The sequence below is a fragment of the Eptatretus burgeri genome, chromosome 6, assembly GCF_056783735.1.
Source record: "Eptatretus burgeri isolate ZD-2024b chromosome 6, Ebu_testis_v1, whole genome shotgun sequence".
Lineage (NCBI taxonomy): Eukaryota > Metazoa > Chordata > Myxini > Myxiniformes > Myxinidae > Eptatretus > Eptatretus burgeri.
In genome coordinates, this window is record NC_140966.1 from 44907463 (window position 1) to 44931441 (window position 23979).

The 23979-nt window shown below is 41.6% G+C and overlaps 1 protein-coding gene across 2 annotated transcripts in view; it reads left to right on the plus strand.

Moving 5' to 3' along the window:
• Positions 1–23979, plus strand: part of LOC147024664 (protein sidekick-2-like) — a 656949-nt gene that overhangs the window by 318631 nt on the left and 314339 nt on the right. For both annotated transcript variants that reach the window (XM_085884787.1, XM_085884788.1), the window contains exon 2: positions 12044–12203. In XM_085884787.1, the coding sequence (XP_085740913.1) occupies positions 12044–12203 (160 nt within the window). The remainder of the gene's footprint in view (positions 1–12043; positions 12204–23979) is intronic.

Here is a 23979-nt window from a genome sequence, read left to right on the forward strand (position 1 = left end):
GCATCTTCGTGTCGATTATGTGTCCAATTTTACCTTTTGTTTCTACAATAGCTCTCTCGTTTTAGGATCTGATACCTTCCAGTATTAAGATTCACAACACGCATCTTCACGGATGAGGCTGTAATATTCCCACACAAACTGGTCCCTTTATAATCCTCACAATGTATCTTCCACTTGATGTTCCTTTACTTGTATTTTCATCAGGCTATTTTTTTTCAGCTGTCAGAGAGAGTATTTGCTTGTAGTCCTACATGTGTGACTAGCGCATACTCTGCACCTTTTGGACAGTGTTCTCTGACACTGGCCCGTCTCGGGCTCTTCCTAGATTAATGGTTCCTTTTGGTTGAGGTTTTTTACAATTCAGTTTGTCATTCCACATTAATGGTTAAAGGTAGAGCTTATAGCTTTTGCTGCTTGCTTTGCATTCGTTGTTTGTTCTCTTTTTTTTTGTACTGCGTTGCTATTTTGTATTGAATTTCTTATTCTTCTTTCGTATGCAGCACATGGCTGTGAGTAGTAGCATCATCGGCTTAGGAAAGCGTGGCTGTGCCACTGATACAGGGCCTCAAGTAATTTAGTGCAGGAATGTGAAAGTTGACCAGGGTGCTTACCTACTCTTTGCAAAGGACACCGTGGGATCTTTAAGGTCCACCAACTAATGGTAGTTTATAGCTGTGCCTATATTCAAATCCAGGCGAGATGGCTCAGAGGCGAGTATGCGTATCTCTAGGCCATCCTGCCAGGCCCTGTATTCCGTTTGAGCTGGTTTGTATAAAACTTAGCACTGCTTCTAACCTCCGTTACCGAAGGTGGAAGAAGGTCATGTTTTCACCCCTTCTGTCTGTTACTTGCAAAATTCGAAGATTTAAAAAAAATCTTTGGTCAATTTTGTTATTTTTTGTTTGTCTCTGTTTGGCAATAGCCACAGGTCACAATTCCAAACTGATCATCATAAAACTTTACCAAGTTGTAGAGATAGTCTCAACTGAGAAGCTTATTGATTTTGAGATCAAAGGTCATCTTGAGGTCAAATTTCTAGAATTGTCAATTTTCATCTGAATTTTCAGGTTATTGAAAATTAAGTAGCAATTGCATAGAGTACATCACTGAACTTGGAAACCAACTATTTTTGAAGTCAAAATGTCAAAGGTCAACTCAAGATCAAACTTCTAAAATCATCAGTTTCAATCTGAAAAATAATAAATTTTCATCTGATTGGCCTGAACTTTGATGAAGATTGTCAATTTTAATCTTAATGAAATGGACAATTTGATGTGTCCATGGCAACCTTTAGAGAAAAAGGGGGGGGGGTGGATTTTGCAAGTATCGTGCTCTGCACGACGTCTTTTTTGTACACCGCTCCTTCCCAATTCTATATCCAGGCTGTGCATGACATCATTGCCGGGCGTCAAAGGAAGGGAGTACTCATATTTTACTTCATTTGTTACTTGCAAAATCGAAGATTTTTCAGGTATATTGGTCAGTCGATTTTGTTTTTCTGTCTGTTTGTCTGTCTGTCAGTTTATTGCCTACAGGTCACAATTTTAAACCGATCTTCATGAAACTTCACCACATGCTAGAGTTTGTCATAAGGAAGAAGCCTATTGTTTTTGGGGTCAAAAGGTCAAAAGATCAACATAGGCCAAAGGTCAACAACTTAGGTGATGTTTCTAAAATCCTCACTTTTCATCCGATTGACTTGAAATTTGAGGATTTATAATTCAGGTCACTGAATTCAACGAACCAAATATTTTGAAAGTCAACGTAAGCCAAAGTTCAACTAAGGTGGTTTTTCTAAAGTCCTCAAATTTCATCCAGTATACTTGAAATTGGAAGAGGATTTATATTTCAGGTCAATGAATTCAACAAGCCAATTATTTTTGAGGTCAATATCGACCAAAAGGTCAACATAGGCCAGATTTCTCAAATTGTCAATATTCATCCGATTGACTTGAAATTTCAAGAGGATATGTATTTCAGGTCACTGAATTCGACGAGCCAATTATTTTTGAGGTCAACTTCGACCAAAAGGTCAACATAGGCCAAAGGTCAACAACTTAGGTGAGATTTCTAAAATCCTCATTTTTTATCTGATTGACATGAAATTTGAAGAGGATTTTTTTTTCAGGTCACTGAATTCAACCAGCCAATTATTTTTGAGGTCAACATGAACCAAAAGTTCAACATAGTCCCAAGGTCAACAACTAAGGATGTATTTCTGAAATCCTAAATTTTCCTCTCATTGACTTGAAATTTGAAGAAGATTTGCATATCCGGTCACTGAATTCAACCACCAATTATTTTTGAGGTCAACATAGGCCAAAAGGACAACATAGGCCTACTTTCTAAAATTGTCAAATTTCATCCAATTCACTTGAAATTTGAAGAGAAGTTGCATATGTGGTTACTTAATTCAACGAGCCAATTATTTTTGTGGTCAACATAGACCAAAATGTCAACATAGTCCCAAGGTCAACAACTAAGGTGGTATTTCTAAAATCCTCAATTTTCATCCGATTGACTTGAAATTTGAAGAGGATATATATTTCAGGTCACTGAATTCAACCAGCAATTCTTTTTTAGGTCCACATCTGCCAAAAGGTCAACACAGGCCAAATTCTAAAATTGTCAATTTTCATCCGATTCACTTGAAATTTGAAGAAGAGTTGCATATTTGGTCATTGAATTCAACCACCAATTATTTTTGAGGTCAACTTTGTTTTATGTATTTTGCAAGTATCATGCTCTGCACAAGGTCGTCTTCTTGTTTATTTGTCTGTCTGTTTGGTTGTTTGTTTGTCCGCACAGAACTTTAGTGTTTTTCTCCACAACCATTTTTCAGATTGAGACAAAATTTTCACAAAGGAGCGACTTCCCATGTCGAATGTTTTAGTTACAATTATGACGTCATAGGTCACGTGGTGTGGCAGCCATGTTTGAAAAATGGAAAAACTTTGACCTCTGTATCTGAAAACACACCAAGGAAAAATTGAATCTTGGCACATGGCAAGTATATTCGTCATGGCACACTATATTCGTCATGGGGAATGCTTGATTTTTTTTAATGACATCAGAGGTGCCTTTACTATGACGTCATAATTACATATGTACAATGCTACATCCGATCAGTATGAAAAATTTCAGGGTCATCTCAGGATAAATTGGTCAACAGAAAAAAAACAATTGATGACGTCATCAGTCACGCGATTCAGCAGCCATATCGTTAAAAAAAAAAACGTTAAAAAATTAATTTTTGATCTGGGTTCTTTTTTTATTTTTATTTTTAAATGAGGCTCACTGAGCTGTGACTGGATGGGTTTGAGGGTCGGGGAGTAGCAGTTCAAAAATCAATCCTATCCAGGTTCCTCCTAATGACTTCATCTTTGCTTTTTGCTTGTTTGGGTTCGTTCTGAAGACTCCAATGCAGTACTGTACCTATTTGGTCTTCCATGTGATTTGAATTGAATTTATTTTAATCCCTTTCTGAATTCAATTGAATCATAATAAACGTCATGGGTCAGGGTCAGGTGTCCGTTCAAAGCGGGACATCCTGGTACCCAGTCATCACTGCCAGCAGTTATAATGTGGTACGTCTAATTATGTTTATTATTAATTCCGTAACACACCAGTACACAAACATCACACAAAATACACTACACAAAAACTACACAAACACCACACAAAACAAGCCTTGGTGAGGGTCTGCAATCTCTGATCGCTCTTTTTCTTGTTTTTAAAGTGATTCTTCGCCATTGAGATAGGGAAAAACCAATATACAGTATACCATGATATCTCAAAAAGTTGCAGACGGATTCGGACGAAACTTGGTGGACATGGGTGTGTGACAAGGACAAATTGATTCGATTTCTGTGGAGATCCGAATCCAGATCCGGATACGACAGTATTTTTGGTTCACGAGTCAGTAAGTGACCACTATATTCGTTATGGGTGTGTGTGTGTCTGTCTGTCTGTCTGTCTGTCTGTCCCGAGCATAGCTCTGTGGGTTTTGATCCGATCATGATAAAATTAGGGTGCGAGGTTTGTATCATGATCTAGTTGTGTTTTCCGGAGAATGGGCGTGCTGCGCCCATTATGGGCGTGCTGCGCCCATTATGGGCGGAGCCACGCCCAAAAAACGTGTTTTAAGGGGTAGCCGGTTTCAAGTTACATCTTCTCCAAGGGGGTTTGTCGACTCTGGCAGGGGTTTTGGTATTTGGTTAGCCCAATGGCACCTGCATAGCCCCACGGAGCTCGATTTTTCATTTTCGTCCTAAGGTTAAGGTCACAAGGTCACGAACTTAGAAAATGTCAAAAAAAAAATCAATAAATTGGGCATCGAGCTCCTTGGGTTTTCAACTGTTTCGAATGAAAGTTGGTATGCAATTAGTGCTCTTCGAGTACTACAACTTTCATCATTTAAGTTTTTCCCGATTCCCGCCAGTTTGCCCGTGGCGTCCCTTCGAAGGTCAAAAAATAAAAAAAAGGCGAACCGTGTACATTGCTCATGAACCATCGCCGTCTCCAGACTTGTAATTCTTAAACTGATTCCTCATGATTGAGCGATGGGCCAAAAACGACATATAGCACAATATCTCAAAAATGTATTTGACTCGATATCTTCTTCTGGATCAGGTATTGCGTGGCGGAGGTATGCTCTACCGAGTGCCCTTCTAGTTCTTGTATATGTTCTAGGTCTTGAGAAAGTCTCAATAATGTGTAACAAAACTTTGCTGTTGTAGCTAAGTGCTTGTGTATTGCCTTTTGGGTGAAAAATACTGATTTTTGAATCTAAGGGTCATGGAGGAGCTTGTGTGGATGATATCACAAGACAAGGATATGAGGATGTGTTAATTTTCCTCCAGCATAAATTGCAAAAGCATTTTAAAACAATGTTTAATCAAAATAAGACTCATGCCTGAGGATTTAAGCACCAGACATACATGAAATGTAAAGGCAGTAAATCCTGGCAGGTAAGCCGCTTGAAAATGTGCCAATAATAGGTCACAAAACCTGAAAATGTGCCAGGTAAACTCGAGCATGCTCTAGGACTTTGTTAAAGTGTGAGAGCTTACATGGAATGAAATCACTCAAGGTAAGCTTCCTGAAGACATCACCACATGGGTTGCAGATAACAACAAATAGGTTTTGCAGAATATATAAACAGCATAAAGGATATTGTTGTATTGTTATAAAAGGCTTCTGGGTGTTTTGGTACCTTCGCCACCATTCCCTCCTCCCTCTCCCCATATATTCCCTCATTCAAGCCTACCTCCTACGCCACTTCATCTTGCCACCAATTTCCATTTCCTTATCTTCTCTGGGTCTCTGCGCTGTTTGCCCAGCGTTTGGAGGAATTCTTTTTTTCCATAAAATATGTCCTCTCAAGCCAGCGTGTCTTATTAAGATGACGGGAGATAGTGTATAGAGCCATGGGAGGCTGCGAGCATCGTGAGGTATGCACTGCCATTCGAAATGCAAACAACTTTGTGAGGTTGTGACCTCCACACCAGGCCGGAGACGCCACATAAACCAAACTCTAACCGATGACCAATGGACGAGAGGGTTGAGATGACTGTTCGACTCAGGTTATTCCGTTGGATGGAGGAGGTTTTGTAAGTTCCGAAACACTGACGACTCATCGAGGAATACGAGAAAGGTGTGTTCAGACGTTTTTGTGTGCAATGATGTTTGGCGAGATGAAGAGGGCTAAGATGGCACGCAGCTGTGCAGGAAAGATTAACACAGCAAGTTGCAAATTGAAATTGATTGTAGGAATTTTCAAAACAGTTTTTCACAATGAAAAACAAGCGTTTTGCTATTTCTATGCTTGCTATTCTAATGCTGTAGGTGCACAAGAGCTAATTAGAAATTGTTATACCTATGACATTTAATTTCGATGCAATCAGTGAGAGTGATCAATTAATGATTGAAATGGCGAAACGAGGAGACGTGATCCTCAGAGGAAAATAATATTTAATAGAAATTTCCTTTTGGAGTCAACCGACTGATTATAATAGTCGCTGTAGAGAGATTGTGGGAACATGATATTCCAGAAAAACAATGTTTTGGCTCATTATTCCACAGCCCTCTCATTATTGTGCACTTGTGGACGGAAAGCCACAGTGACTTATTTAACAGGGTAATATTATGTCAGAAACTGGACGTGAAAATCTCTACTGCTGTGTCTTTTCTCACATACCTCTAGTGGCCTGTTAACCATTTATCATAATTATTTCCATTGCAATTTCACCCCTGGACATCAAAAATGGCGATTATCACGTAATTATTTCATGTACTGCGTGGATAAAGTTCCACAATTGAAAAGTTCCTTTCTAGGTTGTCGTAATAAGGTAAGCCAAATAAGAAGTGAGGTTAGTGCAGTGCACTTGACCTTATCTCGTAAAGCAATAAGAACATGCGAGTGACGCATCATATGTTCAATGTAATGGAAAGCGTCAGGTATGGGGATGCATGTGCCATGCGCTTGGCAGGCTGAAGCAGGAGCTGCTCTAAAACCAGGAGGATGGCCCTATGGCCTTCAAAAGCCTTCCCTTTCACGGTTTGATCTGCGTATCCACAGCAACCACGGGCGGCCAGGTCACCTGCTAACGTGAGCGAATGGGGTTTTGTCATGAGGGGATGGGTGCCAGAAAAGTGGATTTTCTCGTAAAGCCGGACAGGGCCAGGCCTCGAGCTTGTAGGGATTTGCGGATTGGGGAGAGGAAGGGGGTGGCAAAGATGAGTTTACGCCTCACAGAGGCAGCATGCCATGGTGAAAAGCATAGGATTAAGTCTTGAGGAAACTCGGTCAGAAATACAGAATAGTGAATGGAGAAGAGAGTATTGGGGTTTTGGGAAAAGTAGGAGGAGGATTGGGGTTTGTAATGAGGTAAGACAGGTTTCAAGGGATCAAAGCATTGGCAGTCACACAAGCATACACATAAGGATGCACACAAGAAACTTTGGCACAGGAGGAGACCATTTGGTCCATCATTCCTGCACCGCATCATCCCCAGGATCCAACACCCATCCATGCACGAGCTATCTACAAGCCCTCCCAGTATCTGCCAGTATCCCCATACCTATCTATCTCCATTGCATACACGTACCTATCTAATTCCCATTTATACTTATCAACTCCTTCCACTGCCACTACCTTTTTGGGGACACCATTCATGCACTAACCACAATCAGACTGAAAGACCCCTGCCTTAAAACTGTGCCAACTCTCATCTTTATCCTCAAGCTATGGCCCCTGATCCAAACACTATCCACTTTGCTGTAAAACTCCACTGCCTCTATCTTGTCACCAACCTTCATTATTTTAAACATCTCGATCAGATCCCCTTATAACCACCTCTTTTCTAATTTATAAACTCATGTATCTTTCAGCCAATTCTCATTACTTAATCTAGCTAGCCCTGGAATCAATCTAGTATCCCGACACCGAGACCTCGATATGACAGCTATGTCCTTCCTTACATGTGGTGACCAAAATTGGACAGAATAATGTAGATGAGATGAGCAGGTACCCACAGAAATTCCTCATCATGTGAAATACTACCCCCTAACCCCACCCAAATCCTCAACTCCCCCCCCCCCCAAACCATAAGTCCTCAGTTCCCAACCCCAAATCACCACACACACCCTCCTTCAAGGCTTCAATCCCCTCCCCAACCCAAGTCCTCAACCTCCCTTTCTCAACGTTATGTTGCATCTCTGCCCCCCCCCCAAAAAACCTCTTTGTCCTTCCCTCCACTTTTCTTCCTGTTATTCAAAGCAAGAGAGCATTCTTACATCATTACTTATTTAATATCGTGTCACCACAATCACCGAGTTTGAAGTTGTCTTATTTGGAATCTCCATGTTATTACTCGTCGACAAATGGCTATCTCATTATTCTGGTGTATTTTGTGTCACTGATGATCTCTCAAATAACGTCTTCACCACATTTGGTAAAAGTAAATAAATAAATAAAATAAAACCCACTTTCGATTCCGAGCAACCAGCTTTTTGTCGCCTCAAACTTGCCACATGTTTATTTACTTGACATAGCATGTGAATTACATTTCCATGAACATGTGTACTACAGTTTGTTTATAAATGATGTACTTGCGCACTATTCAGCCTTGAAAACTCGGGTGAGAAAATAGACAAAAGATTTTTGTAATTAAAGAATTCAAATATTAATCATGACCATTTACTTTCCTCTGCATGGGTTATCATGAAAACGTTCCTTTCTTTCATGATAGACGATACATTGTTCAGTTTTTAAATGTAAATAAACTCCAGCAGTCATCTGGACTCTACAGGAATTCTGTTTGGGCGGTTTAGGCCTATAGTAGACCTCGCTCCCGAAGAAAACGCTCCCTGTCTCAATCGCTCCTGAACAAATGGCGCATTCCCTCATTTTCTCTGCATGTGCTATCGAAATCAAAATATACGTTTCTTTCCTCAAAACGTACCTTTATTTCATGATATAAGACGCGTTGGTCAGTCTTCAAATGTACACAAGAGACCTGGGGCCGACAAGTGGAGACCAAAATAATGGCAATTTCATTTCTTTGAGGTTGCAATTGGGGTTGAGTCAGGCCAGCGAAGCTCCACCGTGGATGGACAAACCGACAGAGCTTGAGACAGACAGACAGACTGGCAGAGAATACATATTTGAGGAAAAACCTCACCAAATTCCTGTACAATGTTAACACCACCTCTTTTGATTTATAAATGATCCCCCTCTGAATACAACCTAAACCCCGATTTGCTTGACCTGTAGCTGCCTGGCACTTTGCTGCCTGCTTACCTCCCTTATCTATGACCACCCCCGGATCCTTCTCCTGTGAAACACACTCCAAAATTACCCTCTGCATCCTGTAATCTCTACTTTCATTATTCTTTCTTACCCATACCCAGAACCTTACATTTCTCGATGTTAAATAGCATCTGCCAATTTTTTGCCAAATCCATTCAACTATCGATACTTTCCTGAATCTGATTACCACCCACCCCCCCTCCCCTCTCTCTCTGCTATCCACCTTAGCTCCAAGTTTTGTGTCATCTGCACATTTTGAAAGCTTACTCTTCACCCCACTATACAAATCGATGATATAAATAATGAATTGTAATGGTCCAAGTACTGATTCCTGAGGGACCTCCCTACTTACATCCTCCCAGCAAGAGATCCTCCCACTCACAGCCACTCTTTGCTTCCTATCATGAAGCCAGTTTGCAATCCAATTAGCTACCTGACCAGCCACTCCACAAGACCTCACCTTGGCTAACAACCTCCGATGTGGAACCTTATCAAATGCCTTCTTAAAGTTCAGATTATACGACATTCACAGTACTTCTCTCATGCACCCAATCAGAAACTGCTTCATAGAACTCCCATTATTTTGTGAAACATGACCTCGCTTTGGTGAATCTGTGCTGAATACCTTTAATTAGTTTGAAATTATTCAATGGTTCCCCAACCGTCCCTTAATTAACATCTCCAACACCTTGCTCACAACTGAAGTCAAACTCGTAGATCTATAGTTCCCCAATTCCTCTCTGGAAACTTTCTTAAACAATGGTGTTACATTTGCTACTCTCCAATCCTCCGGTAGCTATCCTGACTCCAACGAGGTGTTAAAGTTCTCCTGCAATGCACTACAGAGGAAACAAAATATCTGAGACGGAATAAAAATGTGGAACGGTACAGCAAAGTGATGAGAAAGGAGGGTAAAAGCAAAATGGAATTGCGTGTGTTGGGGTCATAGGTATGGAACCACAAGCACAGAAGCAAAGATCTGTAGCCCTTATATCTACGTCACCCTCTCTTTCCTTCAATGCACACTCTATTTGTCTTCCTCTCTTTCATCTCAGAAATGCTGTGACCTTTGAATGTTCAATGGAAAACATTTCACTTTCTGTGGTTTCTTTATCTTCTGTCATCTGCACTTTCCTCTTTATTTCTTTTTTTTTGAAGACTTTTTTTATTTCCTTTTACTATACTTTTTCCTTGTGCATCTCCCAGTGTCTGATCCTGGTTTTTCCATTCCAGCAGAATTGTATTCAACTAAAACTGCAACGTAAAACAATGTTTGGCGGTGGGCAGTGAAACATGGAGGATGCCGTTATCCCTTAGAGGGGGGGCATTATACAAGGATGACACAGGAAGAGGCGACTAGGCCCATCAAGCCTGTATCATCTGCAACTATCTCATTTGAAAAGTGGATGATAAGGACTCCATTGTTTATTTTTGCATAATTACTCCTTTGGACCTGTACAATTCTCAACTTCCACTTTCCAACAGAAGGTTGATCCATCGTCGAATAAATTTCCTCGTCTATACTTGCCATGACTAATGTTTAGCAGTAAGTATCCCACTGACATAGTTTTAGGATCCCACTGATGGAGAATGTTATATGGAGGGGTTCTTGAGTGAGTGATCAAAGAGGATTTATTTTCCATCTGCTCCTTCATTTACATTTATTTTTGCTTTATATTTGCCTCCTACATCATCCCCTCTTGTCTCCCTGTCTCTTCTTGTTTCTGCTTTGTGCATGCCTTTTTCACTCTGACATTGGATTTAATTTGTTTCTTAGCTTTGTGCTATTTTTTGGCCTTTGTTTTCCTTGTGTTCATTGGTTTTCTGTTTTGTTTTGTTTTGTTTTGTTTTGTTTTGTTTTGTTTTTTTTCTTTCTTTTTACAATGATTGAAGGCCCATGGAGAAAGGATGATAGTTTTCAGATTACTCTTTTGAATTAGTTTTCTGATTTTGGCCTGTGAAGGGCAAAAACACACACACACACACACACACACACACACACACACACACACACACACACACACACACACACACACACACACACTTGTAAGGCCATTTTCCCTGCTAGAGCAGGGGTTAGCCTTGCAGGCCCCATGACAATTATGGTTCCCTTTTTGAAGCAATGTTTTTATGGCTGGTTGCCCTTCCTAACACCAACCCTTTAGTCGCCTCTCACGACAAGCAGGGATACAGTGTACCTATTCTAACTAGGCAGACACCAAGACGAGTACATTTGTACTCATTTCGTCAACCTCTGAAGGATGACAGGCTGAGTCGACCCCATCTGGTGTTGATTCAGCAGCCAACGGGGCTCAAACTCAAGACCCCAGGATCCCAAGCTAGCCACCCTAACCACTAAGCCAACATCCCAAGCCAACCACCCTAACCACTAAGCCAACACTTGGCTCACCACTTTCATTTATATAATGGGACAAATTGTCTTCATCCACATCCTCTACATCTCTGACCAAGTTTCACATGTCCTCATATTCCACAGCTTGGATCAGAACAAATGTGATACAAGTAACATTGTCATCAGGGAGCAATCATGCCAGCATTCTATGCTTGGTGTCATATGATGATCCTTAATTGACAGAATTGCATCCAAAATATACTCAATATTTGATGCACATGTCATACTGCCTCGGAAGGCAATGGCACACCTCTCAGTATAACCCTTGCCAAGAAACTGCTTCGGCAGTACTGAACCTTCCTCTGGGTGGTAGACCTCGAATACAAATGTCATCATGAGCAGCATGAACAGAAAGTGTTTCTGATACCAGGACTCCCCCATCGAAAACTTCTGTGCCCTCGCATTCAGAATACCTGAGCATAACACCACGACTGCATTGCTCATAAAAATATGAAAGTACATTTTTTTTTAAAGATTTTGTCTAATACGGTTCTACCATAAGTTCCTGTCTGGCCATAATAGTAAGGTTTACTTTATTTCCCAGCAGTGCTTTCTCATCTTTATCTCAAATTTTTAATAACGACAACATTTCACAACAAAATTGGATATATCAGGTTGAAATTTGTTTGTAAAACAGGTGAGTCCCCCCCAAAGTGCCATTTGTTATAACAAAACTCATTTAGACAAATGCCACTTCAAATAGGACTCTACTATATACTGTGTATAAAATGCTGTCTTCTTTACTTCCTGTCCACAACATTGCCTTCATAAGCAACCCAAAATGTGGTAATTAATGCATTCTCAATCTTAACCCACAGATGAAGTTGTGCCCTACTTTAAAACGGAGCCGGTGGCTGAACAGACACACCTAGAGGGTAATCGACTGGTGCTGACCTGTCTGGCAGAAGGAAGTTGGCCTCTTAGCTTCCGGTGGCTTTTCAACGGATCACAGCTCACCCAATACTCACCTGTTTACAGGTATCACTGGCTTGCATTGGTATGCCATATATGTTCTTATATGGTGCGCTTTATCGATACAAATAAAGGATTCGGAGAGAGTACAACACATGGGCAAGCTGATTGCTAGCATAAATATGTATTCATTCGCAGCCTGGAAAGGCATGTTGTTGTATTTTTGGGTTTTTTTTCATAATTCATAAACAATCCAAATTCACACAATTATTTATGTTATATTTGTTTTTTATTTCATAGATTGAGGCTCATTTGAAAGCTGAATGATGGTGACACACCGAGGGGCAGAGATAGTTAGCATACGAGGGAGGATGCAGAAGTGAGGAAGGAACAAACACACAGATAGTGTAAGTAATGATGTACTGACAGGAAAAGGGAACCAAATTGGCTGCATAGACAAGGAACATGTAAACAAGACAGGAAATGCTGTCAAACAGGATGAACATAACTTGATGCAGTGGTCTAATGGTTAGATTGTCTCCCCTGAGTCTGGGAGGTCGGATATTTGAACCACAACCGAGTCATTCCACTTCCTTGCTTTATACTCAGCATTAAAAAGGATAGAGCACGGATAATCGTAGTACAGGTTTTGATGAGCCTATTAATAGCCTCCTCATGCATTGAAGTTCCTTGTGAGAGAATAATTGGTGTTGCTATTGTTTTTTGTTTTTGAAAAGTGTGGAAGTTCAGGTGAGGAGAATCATTGAAATAGGAATAGGTGATAACTTGATGTGGCAACAGGTCACCATTTTAAAAGGATTGGGGATTAGAACATGATTGGACACATTTGGGGGTTGGGGGGAGATTCCATAATCGAGAGAATCGTGGGTGAGAGGGCAAAGGGTGAACTTAGCCATTTGCCTGGATTTCGGGGAGATAACAAAGCTTGGGTTGTTCACGAACCGAGTGCAGCTCAATCAAGCTCGTGAGGGATAAATAGCTGAGATAACATTTGTGGTGAGGCCAGAAATGAGACTGCAGAAAACTACCTGGCCACCAACCTCTATGCTATGGGAGAGGAGCAGCCCCTGCAGTCAGCCTCAAATTGAGGAACTCTAATTAGCCTCAGGGCCTTGGTTTCCATTGCTTCCAGAGAAGCAAGATTTGATCTGGTGGTAACAGCTCAAAGATGACATCCATACTCTATGGCACTTGCGGATGAGGCTTTTTACGCTGTTAAAAGCTGAGAGTGGCTGAGAAATGACAGCCGTGCAGAGGATTCGAAAGTGCATGCCTCCGTGCTCTGAAGGCTAGCTTGGATATGTGATCGGCTGAGGAAGAATCATGGCACATTGTTCGTTTAAGTAGCTCGACGGACTGCACCAATGCCAGATGCACAAATTACATGCTCATGAAAAAATATTGCCTTATTCTCAGGATTCCATTTCTCCTTTGACATCATACCTATGATGGTGACTTGATGACTCACTGATAATTTTACAAGTCCGTAACATCAGTGATCTTCCAGTAACAAAACGACCGCTTTGCTATCCTTCTGTTCACAAATTGATTATTTTATTTTATTTTTTTTATTAGAAAGTGGCAAAGAAGGACAATGGTCGTCAATGATAGCCTCCTGGAAACAAGGGAAGGGAATATAATACACAAGCACAATGAGCGGATAGTGTCCTCAGGAATAAGCCACGACTGTACCAAAACTACAGTCAATCAACAAGCCTGGTGTTGGCAGAATGGTTAAAGTGGCTTGCTTAAGATCTCAGGGTCTTGAATGTGAGCCTCTGGTGTGCCATTAAATAACAGCAGGTGGGTTGACTCAGCCTGTCATCCTTCCCAGGTCGGCAAAATAAGTACCAGCTTACTTGTATCAGGGGCACGGCATCAGTGGCACAGCTGCGCTCCCACCAATGATGCAAGGCCGCATACAAATTAAGTTACTCAGCATCATGCTGAAATTCCGACCATTAACCTGGCATCATTGTTCTGTTTTAATGTTTAATCCACTGCTGGGACATGTGCTACCATATTGCGATATCAATGCAATGCTTTGGTACTTTGATTTACCTGCCATTGTCGAAGTACAAAGTACCGCTCACTGTGCTCTTACAGCTGATACTGTAAGGCAACGCCACTGCTGGGGAAATGTCAGACCCTAACCATCTGTTTATTTCCTTCTCTATAAAAATAAGCTAAATCTCTTGCACAGGATATGCAATCATAAGCCTTTGGTGCTCTGAATGTCTCAACAGAAGTTTCACATCTGTGCTTTAAAGCTTCTTGAGCCAATCAACGAACGCTCTGCAGAACTCAATTTGTGCTGATTTATAACTGCTGAACATTTCTGATAAATTTCCTTTTATCTCTTCTCTTATCGTGGTTCTCTTTGATTTACAAATTCTGTACACACAATTTTACAGCTACCCATGCCTCCTTGCTGCACATTACTCTAAACCAATGTATTTTGTGCACAACTTATTTGCTTAATTTTAATGTTCATTTTCAGAGCAGGTGTACTTCAGGAAACTTTCATCTGTGCTGCTTTCTAGAGTTCTTTCTCCTTTTCTCTTTCCCTTTCACCTTTTGCATTTATAATCTGAAATAAATAAGACTCGGTGGGGTAATGGTTGGACTGTCTACTTTGAGACTGGGAGCTTGGCGGGTCCAACCTCACTATGGCCGAGTCTTACGAGATTTAAAAAAATGAGACATGCAGATTGCTTCCTTCCTGGACACTCAGAATTTATGGATTAAAGTATACAGCATGGATTAAACACCTTGGTTTGGCATCACCAACGTGGCGTAATGTTAGAGTGTTCCCTGTGAGTCGAGGAGGTTGAGGGTTAAACCCCCACCTGAGTTTTATGGCCGAAACCCTTTTTATTATATAACTAATATCGAGATATCGACTTATCAACTTGCTGGGTTTGGAGCGTCGGCAGGTCTCCTTCACGGCTCTCTGCTGACGATCTCAAAGTTAAGTTTCCGGTCGTTATCTGTCCCGTTTTAACTGGTTTTTTTTTCTCACCTACATGTTACTGTGTGTTCCTAGTTCGGTTTTTCTTCAAAAATCGTGCTATTTTGTGAGGTTTTGTCGACCTTGTCTGACCGGGTGCTTGAGGCCTACCCTTGAGGCTTGAAGCCCACCGGTTTCCCTTGGTGTACGATCGTGTTTATTCGTTTTTTTTCTCCCCCATTACCTTCAATTTCTATCTTCCCCACTTTCCTAAGGTCCCCCATCCCTCCCAACTAATCACTCTATTTCTTATCTTGTATTAAAAAAAACACTACCTTTCTCCTTGCACACTCGTGAGTCTCGATTCTTCTTCTTCCTCGATTTTTTTCTGCAACACTTCCATGACCAAATCTGTTGGAAACTCTCTCAAACATTAATAATAACAATAAAAACGATCTCTTATAATTCTTCATCTTCCTCTTTCACACGTGTGGTACTCTTTACTGCATCATAATGCACTACTCTTCTGCTATTTAAACAGACTGCTCCAAATTCGACCTTTTCTTCATACCTTGCCAAAAAATCCAACTGTTACAGCATTTCTTCTCTCCATTCTCTGAATTCGCGTTTATTGCATCCATCAACAATTGTGTTAAACCGCATCTCTGACCTAAAACTTTTAAAAACCCCAGTTTGCTATGAATGTTCGCTTTCCATCAACCATTCTTTTTTTTTCAACTTCAGTGCCAACTCACCCTCCCTGTCAAAGCAACCATCCCACTCTTCTCCCTCCAAACCTCCCTCTCACCTCTCTCCAAAACTCCCCACTCACCTTTCTCCCACCATTCAATCCCCTCACTCATCCTTCTCAAAGTTTCCATAGATTTAGGGAAACCCCCCCTCTCATCCACAAAGCTGCCTCCTTCCACTGCCCTCTCACCTCAATCTCTTCACTCCACCTCCTCAAATCCTCAACTGCCTTCTTCCCCCTCTCTTGTCCCCCACTCCCCCAGCACCACAGAGCCTTTTCTCCTCCTCATCCTGCCCCCTCCCCAAGCAATTCTGTAATCCCCCACACTCTTTCAACAACCCTCCTTACCTCCCCCCCCCCTTGGCCCTTGTCCTGCCCTCCCCCTCCCCTTCCACCCCCTGCACACAAATTATCCTCCCCTCCCTCTTCATTAACAGTGTGGACCTCAAATATCCGGGGCCTTCGCTCAAACCTTTCATATCTTTCCATACAGGTTGCCACTGACAAACCAGACATAATCTGCCTAACAGAAACTTTCCTCCCCCACGACGTGTCTGACTCCCAAGTATCTCTCCCTGGTTACTCCCTCCTCCGGTATGACATACCTGAGCCTCGTCCTAGTGGAGGAGTTGCTCTCTTCATCAAAGACTATTCCTCACTCTCCATGCACTGCGCTCACTCCCCCACACCCCCATGAATACCTCTGGCTACGGCCTCCCCTCCACTCCCACCTCATGTTTATATGTGTACTGTACTGTCCACCTAGCAATGATGACTCCACTACACCTCACTATCCAAAAACATGAACCAACTTCTATTTTCTCATCCAAACTCTCTCTTCCTCATATGTGGTGATTTCAATTGTCATCATGCTAGTTTGTTGGGGTGTGGGTACCTCTCACCTGTCATGGCACCTCAGCAAAAGCTTTCTGCGACTCATTGGGACTGACTCATAGTCAACTTCCCGACCAAGATCTCAACCAATGGTACTCCATCTCTTCTGGATCTGATTTTGACAAATTTCCCTGACAATATCTGCTGCTCTTCCTTCGCTCCAATCGGTTCTTCTGACCACGTCCTTGTCAAAGTGGACATCTCTCTATCTATTATCAGAGAACCATCTCACCACCGTCGAGTCTGGCATTTCACTCAAGCCGACTGGCAGGGTCTCCAAACAGCCATGATACTTATAGACTGGTCTCTTATCGCTACTTTCTCAAACATCAACTCATCCTGGGAATTCTTTCAAAGAAACTTGCTCTCCCTCATGCACAGATTTATCCCCTCTCGTCTTCAGTTGTCCTACCCTTCCTCCCACCCTTGGTTCACTGAAGCTTGTGGTGAGGCAGTTGTTCTGAAACAACTTGCCTTTGCCTCATGGAAAGCAAACCCAACTGAGGGTAATCTCAGTTCCTTCCATAAAGCTCGGAGCTCGGAACAAGGGTGTATCTACCCTCAGGAGAGCCAGAAAACAACATCTTTTTAATCTCAAGTCTGAACTCTCAAACCTCTCTCCCTCCTCAAAATCCTGGTGGCATCTAATAAAATCTGTTTCTGGTGTATGTTCCCTCTCCATCCCCTCCCTTACCTCAAATGACCGCACTGCTGATACCGCACGTGAAAAAGCTGAATGCCTAAACTCGGTGTTTGCAGCTAAATATTGTGTCCAAAACCCATCACTTTCTCTACCCACCTTACAGGCCCTGTCACACCTTGACGATTTTGCCAGCATATGCCGACGTATGAAAAATTTGTCTAAAACGCTGGCACACGTCGGATAAGTTATGGGTAAGTTTTGTATACGTTAAGAGCACGCTGAAGCACACTGGCATACGTCGTAGTACGCCGAGCGAGTCGACAAATTTTAACATGCTCAAATTTTTTTGACGTATGCCAGTGTATGACTCACACATTCTGCATACGCTGGCCATAAGTTGTAGGCACGTTACACGATCGTTGACACACGTCGACACACGTTACTTGTAAGTTACTCATAAGTCAAAACACGTCGAGGTAATGTTTAGCGTACCCGAAACTTATTTCTAACCTATGAGTAACGTGCTTTTAACCTATGAGTAACGTATCTCCAACGCATATTGACGTATGTAGACGTATTTGACATCGTCCGGACGACCACAGAACTTACTGAACGTATTTCAAACTTACAGCTACCGTATAATGGTGTATTGGCAGCGTTTAGGGGAATAGCTATATAAAAATGGGCTTCACACAGGAGGAACCAGTCAGTGTTCCAGACTCCATGGTTTTTTTTTTTGTTGTTGTTTGTTTTTTTTTTCGGCATGATGGTGATGTTGACACTTCGATTTCTAGTGACACTTCGATTACCCCTCCATGGTAAGGTGACGAAGCCACCAAGAAGTGACCTTCAGCTCTATGTTCCTGGTGACTTCTAGCCAGTTTTCAACATCATGTCACCAGGGTCAAAACACACCCTTAGAATCTTCAAAGCATCCCTTTACTCTGTGTACTGGTAAGAAGAGGCAGAGCCCATCCTGTGCTGTCCAAAGTACATGACCTCACTCTTCCTTGGATTAACCTTGGAAGAGGAGGCCAACCAAAAGTGCTCGCAATGACCTTCCAGTCTGCACATGGAAAGAGCATTGATGGCAAACACCGACACTTCGTCCATGTACAAGCTCACCTTCAGGTGCTCCATATGGGTTTCAGGTCCCCACAATCCAGGGGAGGTACATAGATTATGGCACATCTCGAGTCAGTGTGCTCCTTTCGTTGAATTCATTATTCCTAATGGAAAACCTCCTAACTGGTGATCAGCAAGGCAGAGACAATGTGTTTGTGCAGCAGATGACACTTGTTGCTAATGGGTCATGCAGCAAGTGCTGTGATGGGACTTGATGTGTTCTCTGCTGCCTCATAAAGTTGAAGGTGTATGGTACCACCAAGACCCTGCCGAGATCAGGCCGTCCCTCCAAATTGGATGACCAAGCAAGGATGATATTGATCAGAGAGGCCACCAAGAGGCAAATGGCAACTTTGAAAGAGCTACAAGCCTTTATGGCAACAACTGCTCACTGTGTGCATGTGACAACAACATCCAAAGCACTCCACAAGTATGGCCTGTACGGTAGGGTGGCAAGAAGGAAGCCATTACTCAAAAAAGCCCACCTTGAGTCCTATTTGAGGTATGCAAAAAAACACTTTGAGAGTATTTGAGATTCTAAAGGCATGTGGCAAAAGTTTTGTCATCTGATAACACCAAGAGGGAAATTATTGGTGTAAATGCAAACCCAACACAGCACATTACCCAAAGAACACCATCCCTACTGTGAAGCATGGTGGTGGCAGCATCATGTTATGGAGATGTTTTTCATCAGCAGGGACTGGGGTACTTGTCAGGACAGAAGGGAAAATGGATGGAGCAGAATACCAAAAAATCCAAGAGGAAAACCTGTTGCCCTCTGCAAGAAAGCTGAAATTGGGACGGAAGTTCACCTTTCAGCATGACAGTGACCCCAAGCACACAGCCAAAGCTACACTGGAGTGGCTAAGGAAAAAAAAAAATGTCCTTGAGTAGCCCAGTCAGAGCCCCGACCTAAATCAAATCGAAAATCTGAAGCATGACTTGAAGATTGCTGTCCATCAACACTCCCAATGCAACTTGACTGAGCTTGAACAGTTTTGCATATAACAATGGGCAAATATTGCCAAATCAAGGTGTGCAAAGTTGATAGAGACCTATTCCAACAGACTCACAGCTGTAATTGCTGTCAAAGGTGCTTCCACCAAGTATTTACTCAGGAGAGTGGACACTTATCCAATCATGATATTATAGTTTTGTATTTTTAATTAATTTTCTGTCATTTGTAGAATTTGTTTTTCACTTGAAAAGTGTGTGTTACAATGTGTAAATAAATGTGGCAAAAGTCTGATTTAAAACGCAGTTTAATTCCAGGCTATAAGGAAAGAAAAGGTGAAAATTTGGAAAGGGGGTGTAGACTTTCTTTCGGCGCTGGACATGTATATGACATTCCTCATATGCAACCACATTGCAGAACCATGAAACAGATTTACAGTTTGATGTAAGTTATCGTACAATGAATATTAGCCTCACAAAAGTTTTGTCATTAGGATGAGATGTCAAGATTTCGGCTCTGGTTCGTACCGACCCACAACCTCTGAAAACAGTGGAAACTTTCTCAGGACTCCCTGTGGAGTGAAAGTTGCATAGCAGGTGGCACAAGGGTGGGCATCGAATCAGGCAAAATCTTTGGAGAGGCTTGCAGAGACCATCTGCCAGGGTTCTACCACCGCAGTCTTGACTCCATCAGCTAATGAACCTGCTGCCAATTTGCAACCGTCTGTCACTGGGATATTCTTTCTTGCCTCTCCTACTTTGTGTGATTTTGAGTCTCAATTTCTTTCTCTACAATTCCACTTCTCCTGGAGTGTGGTCATTGGCATTGTCCTGTGCAGATATCCCTCTGGATTGAAGAGTTCTTTATCCATGATTTTCTCCTGTCTGAAGCTATCATTCCATGTGTGCGGTTTTTCTCCGTTGTTGTTGTCAATTTTGTTCAGCGCTGCTGTCTTTACTTAATTTCTAACTTTCTTTTTTCTCTGACTAATGGATTGTTCCTGGAATCTTACCAAACACGATTTGGACTTTGTTTCTTTCTGTCTCTGGTACTCAATGTTTTTGCAGCGTTTAGTGCACTTAACTGGAGTCATGATGGTATTTTGCTTTTTAAAGCTTCTTTGCATAAGTTTCTTCACACCAGTCGCTGTGTCTGCCTTAACAGCATCATCAGTGGCACATATATTTTATTTAACTTTTCTTTGCACTGCTGATGACCATTCCACACTGCAGAGTTTTGGGTAGTTGTCTCTCTCTTATAATATTATTTCCTTCCTTTATTTTGTCTTCCTTTGTTTTCTTCTTCTGTTATTGCTTGTTTTCTTTGTTCCGATTCATTTATACTTTTATTTCTGTTTCTTGTTGCAAGTGAAAGTGTTTTTGTTTTCAGTCCTTACATAAAACATTGGCTTTAAAGTCAGGAATTTTTTTTCCACAAATTTCAGTTTAACCAGTCTTTCCTGATGAAACTAGTAATGTCTAAACATTTCTGTCTCTATCTCTCTATCTCTCTATCTCTCTCTGTCTGTCTCTTCCTCTCTTCCTCTCTTCCTCTCTGACCTTTGAACACACCAGCAGTCATGGTGTTGCCGTTTGGATGATTCTGGGCCTGAAGGAACAAAAACTAAGTGATGAATAGTGCCCTATTGATCATCTGGATCGCCATTGAATCCGGCAGTGAGAAATCTGAAGGAATTCTTCAGATCCCTCGAAAATTTAAGGTTATTTTGGTGGGGCATCTCCCGTTGGAGCTATCTTTTTATATTAGTGGCAAACAAGCTACATTACATCTACATATTATAACACACACACACACACACACACACACACACACACACACACACACACACACACACACACACACACACACACACACACACACACACACACACACACACACACACTTCCACCTTCTGAAACCCACATATGGAGATAAAAACCAATATATCTCTGTCTCTGTCTCAGTCTGTCTCTCCCTCTCCCTAAAAAATTAGCAGAAGGTTTTTCACACCTGTACGTATTGTTTATGTGGTCCATTCATAAGTGTTCATATATTCTTGTGTAAGAGAGCCAAAACATTTATCTATATCTACTTTTAACTCAAACCTTATGTCAGTGGAAGACAAAACTAATTTGTTATGTAAAAAAACAACACCACTGTCTGAAACAAGTGTGCAAATTATCACAGACTGGTTTACATTAGCACTGATGTGTGTGACCACCATTGACCACAATACGAACTTGTAAACATCTTGTCATTGAGCAAATCAGATGATCAAGCTCTTGCCAAGGAATTCGTTGCCATTTTTTTTAACCTTGAAGGCTATTTTAGTTAACTAGTGTGTGCCCATACATGCAAAAAAAAAACTTTTAAACCACGTGCCAGAAACAACAACCACACAGGCCGTTCCTTCGCTCTCGTAAACGACGACTATTGGGGCATTGTGTTTATATATAAATGCACATAAGAAATCGAGAAATTATTAGAATACAGTAAGTCATCACTATCCGTAAGTCCGTACGTTGTAACCCGTAATGGGGAACGTGCTCTAACTTGGCCATAACTTGGGAACCACTTGTCCGATTAATTTCAAACCTTGAAAAGGCAAACAAACTGAGATTGCTGGAATTGCAGATAGAAGATAAATACTGTGGGTGCAAAACGCCAAGCAACGTATCCTGTCATTGGTAACTGAGGATCTCTTCCCCAACGGCCACGCCTACGCAGCAACGTGTCCTGTCATTGTTTGGTAAATAAATGGCCATAACTTGGGAACCACTTGTCCGATTAATATCAAACCTTGAAAAGGCACATCCTCGGGTCCCCAGCAATATACCTGGCAAGTTTCAATTAGATCGGACCAGTGGTTGTCGAGAAACAGCGGTCACAGACAGACAGACACACAGAGATTGCTGTAATTATAGATAGGTGAAGAGATGGACGGAGGACTTGGTGAGCAGAAACGCACTTTCTTATGATGTCCGAAACATGTTCAATCAGATTCAAGATTGAGGATCATGCAGGCCAGTACGTGAGAGTTATCTTGTAGTCCTGAAAAGCAGATTTGACAAGTTGTGCATGCTGTGGACAGGCGTCATCATCTGTGAAGGTAAATTTGAGACATTGCTCTTGGACTGCATGAGAGGGATAATTACAATCATTAAAATCTTATTGCTTTATCCACCTCCAGTCATAACACTGCTCAAAATGCTGCTCAGATCAGCTCTTTATCTAATGTAAATGTCAACCCATACTATCTATCAGGCTTCCTTCACCAAACAAATAATGGTTCCAAATGGTACAATCTGCAAATCTCTCTCCACAAAGTCTACAGACACGAGCAGGTCCATGTAGTTTATGACAAGACAGAATCTACAAACTTCAATGAGCAGATCATGGTGCCAATGGTTCACCCTCCAAATATGGTGTCTGGTGCCCATTCCAAACCTTTGTTGATAGCACTGTTTCATATAGATGTAGAGCGATGCTCTTCTGGGCCTCGTACCACCGGCATTAGTCGTGTTTAGAACTCAGTGGAAATTTTATGATCAATTGCTTTCAGGTTATTTTGGAGATATCGTGTTGTTAGAAAGTGATTCCTTCTGAAAAGGATGACAGAATAACAATCCTAGTGAGGGGTTTTTTTAACCATTGGGTGGTCTGAACGTGGTCTCACCTTCAACTGTCCTTTTCAACAGTTCATCGCCAGTCCCCAATAACTAACATTTTACCCAACAATGAAACACCTCGAGTGTGTGAGCCAACTCACTTGGTATTATATGTATGACACACAACTACTTCGAAATAGATTATGTCCACATAGGACGCCAATTTATAGAAGATACTGGCATGGGACGTGGGCAGGAATGTATACGAGTACTGTAGGAGATATTACTTGTGAGGAAATTTCCAGGATTGCTGAGCTGAAATAAGGATAATAATTGGAATATTGCATGTGAAACATTCAATTTCCCAAATGGGTTTCTTTCCCCAATTTGGCAGAGACATGATTGAAAGAAAAGAAATTGCTGAAGTATAAATCCGTGTGTGTGTGTGTGTGTGTGTGTGTGTGTGTGTGTGTGTGTGTGTGTGTGTGTGTGTGTGTGTGTGTGTGTGTGTGTGTGTGTGTGTGTGTGTCAGTGTGTCAGTGTGTCTCCTCCATAACTTCAAAACCATGAAACCGAGCAGACTGGAACTTTGCATGCATACTACGGAAATTCCAAGGAAGTGCATGACTGAAAATTGGGTGTTTGGGTTAATTAAAACACCTCTTGTGAAGATAATTAAAGGCCTTATTTAATTATATCCTTCATCAGGCACATCCTCAGTCACAGCTCTCTATGGGGTCTTTAGGTGTTTCCTGTGTCACCTCACTGGGTTCTGAAGCCACCATATTTTTAACATGCTCAACCATGCCTTGACTTGGAACGATTTCTTCACAAGAAAGTTTTTTTTTTTCACTTTCCTCACTCATATTATCAGATGCCTGTTCATCATTGCTAC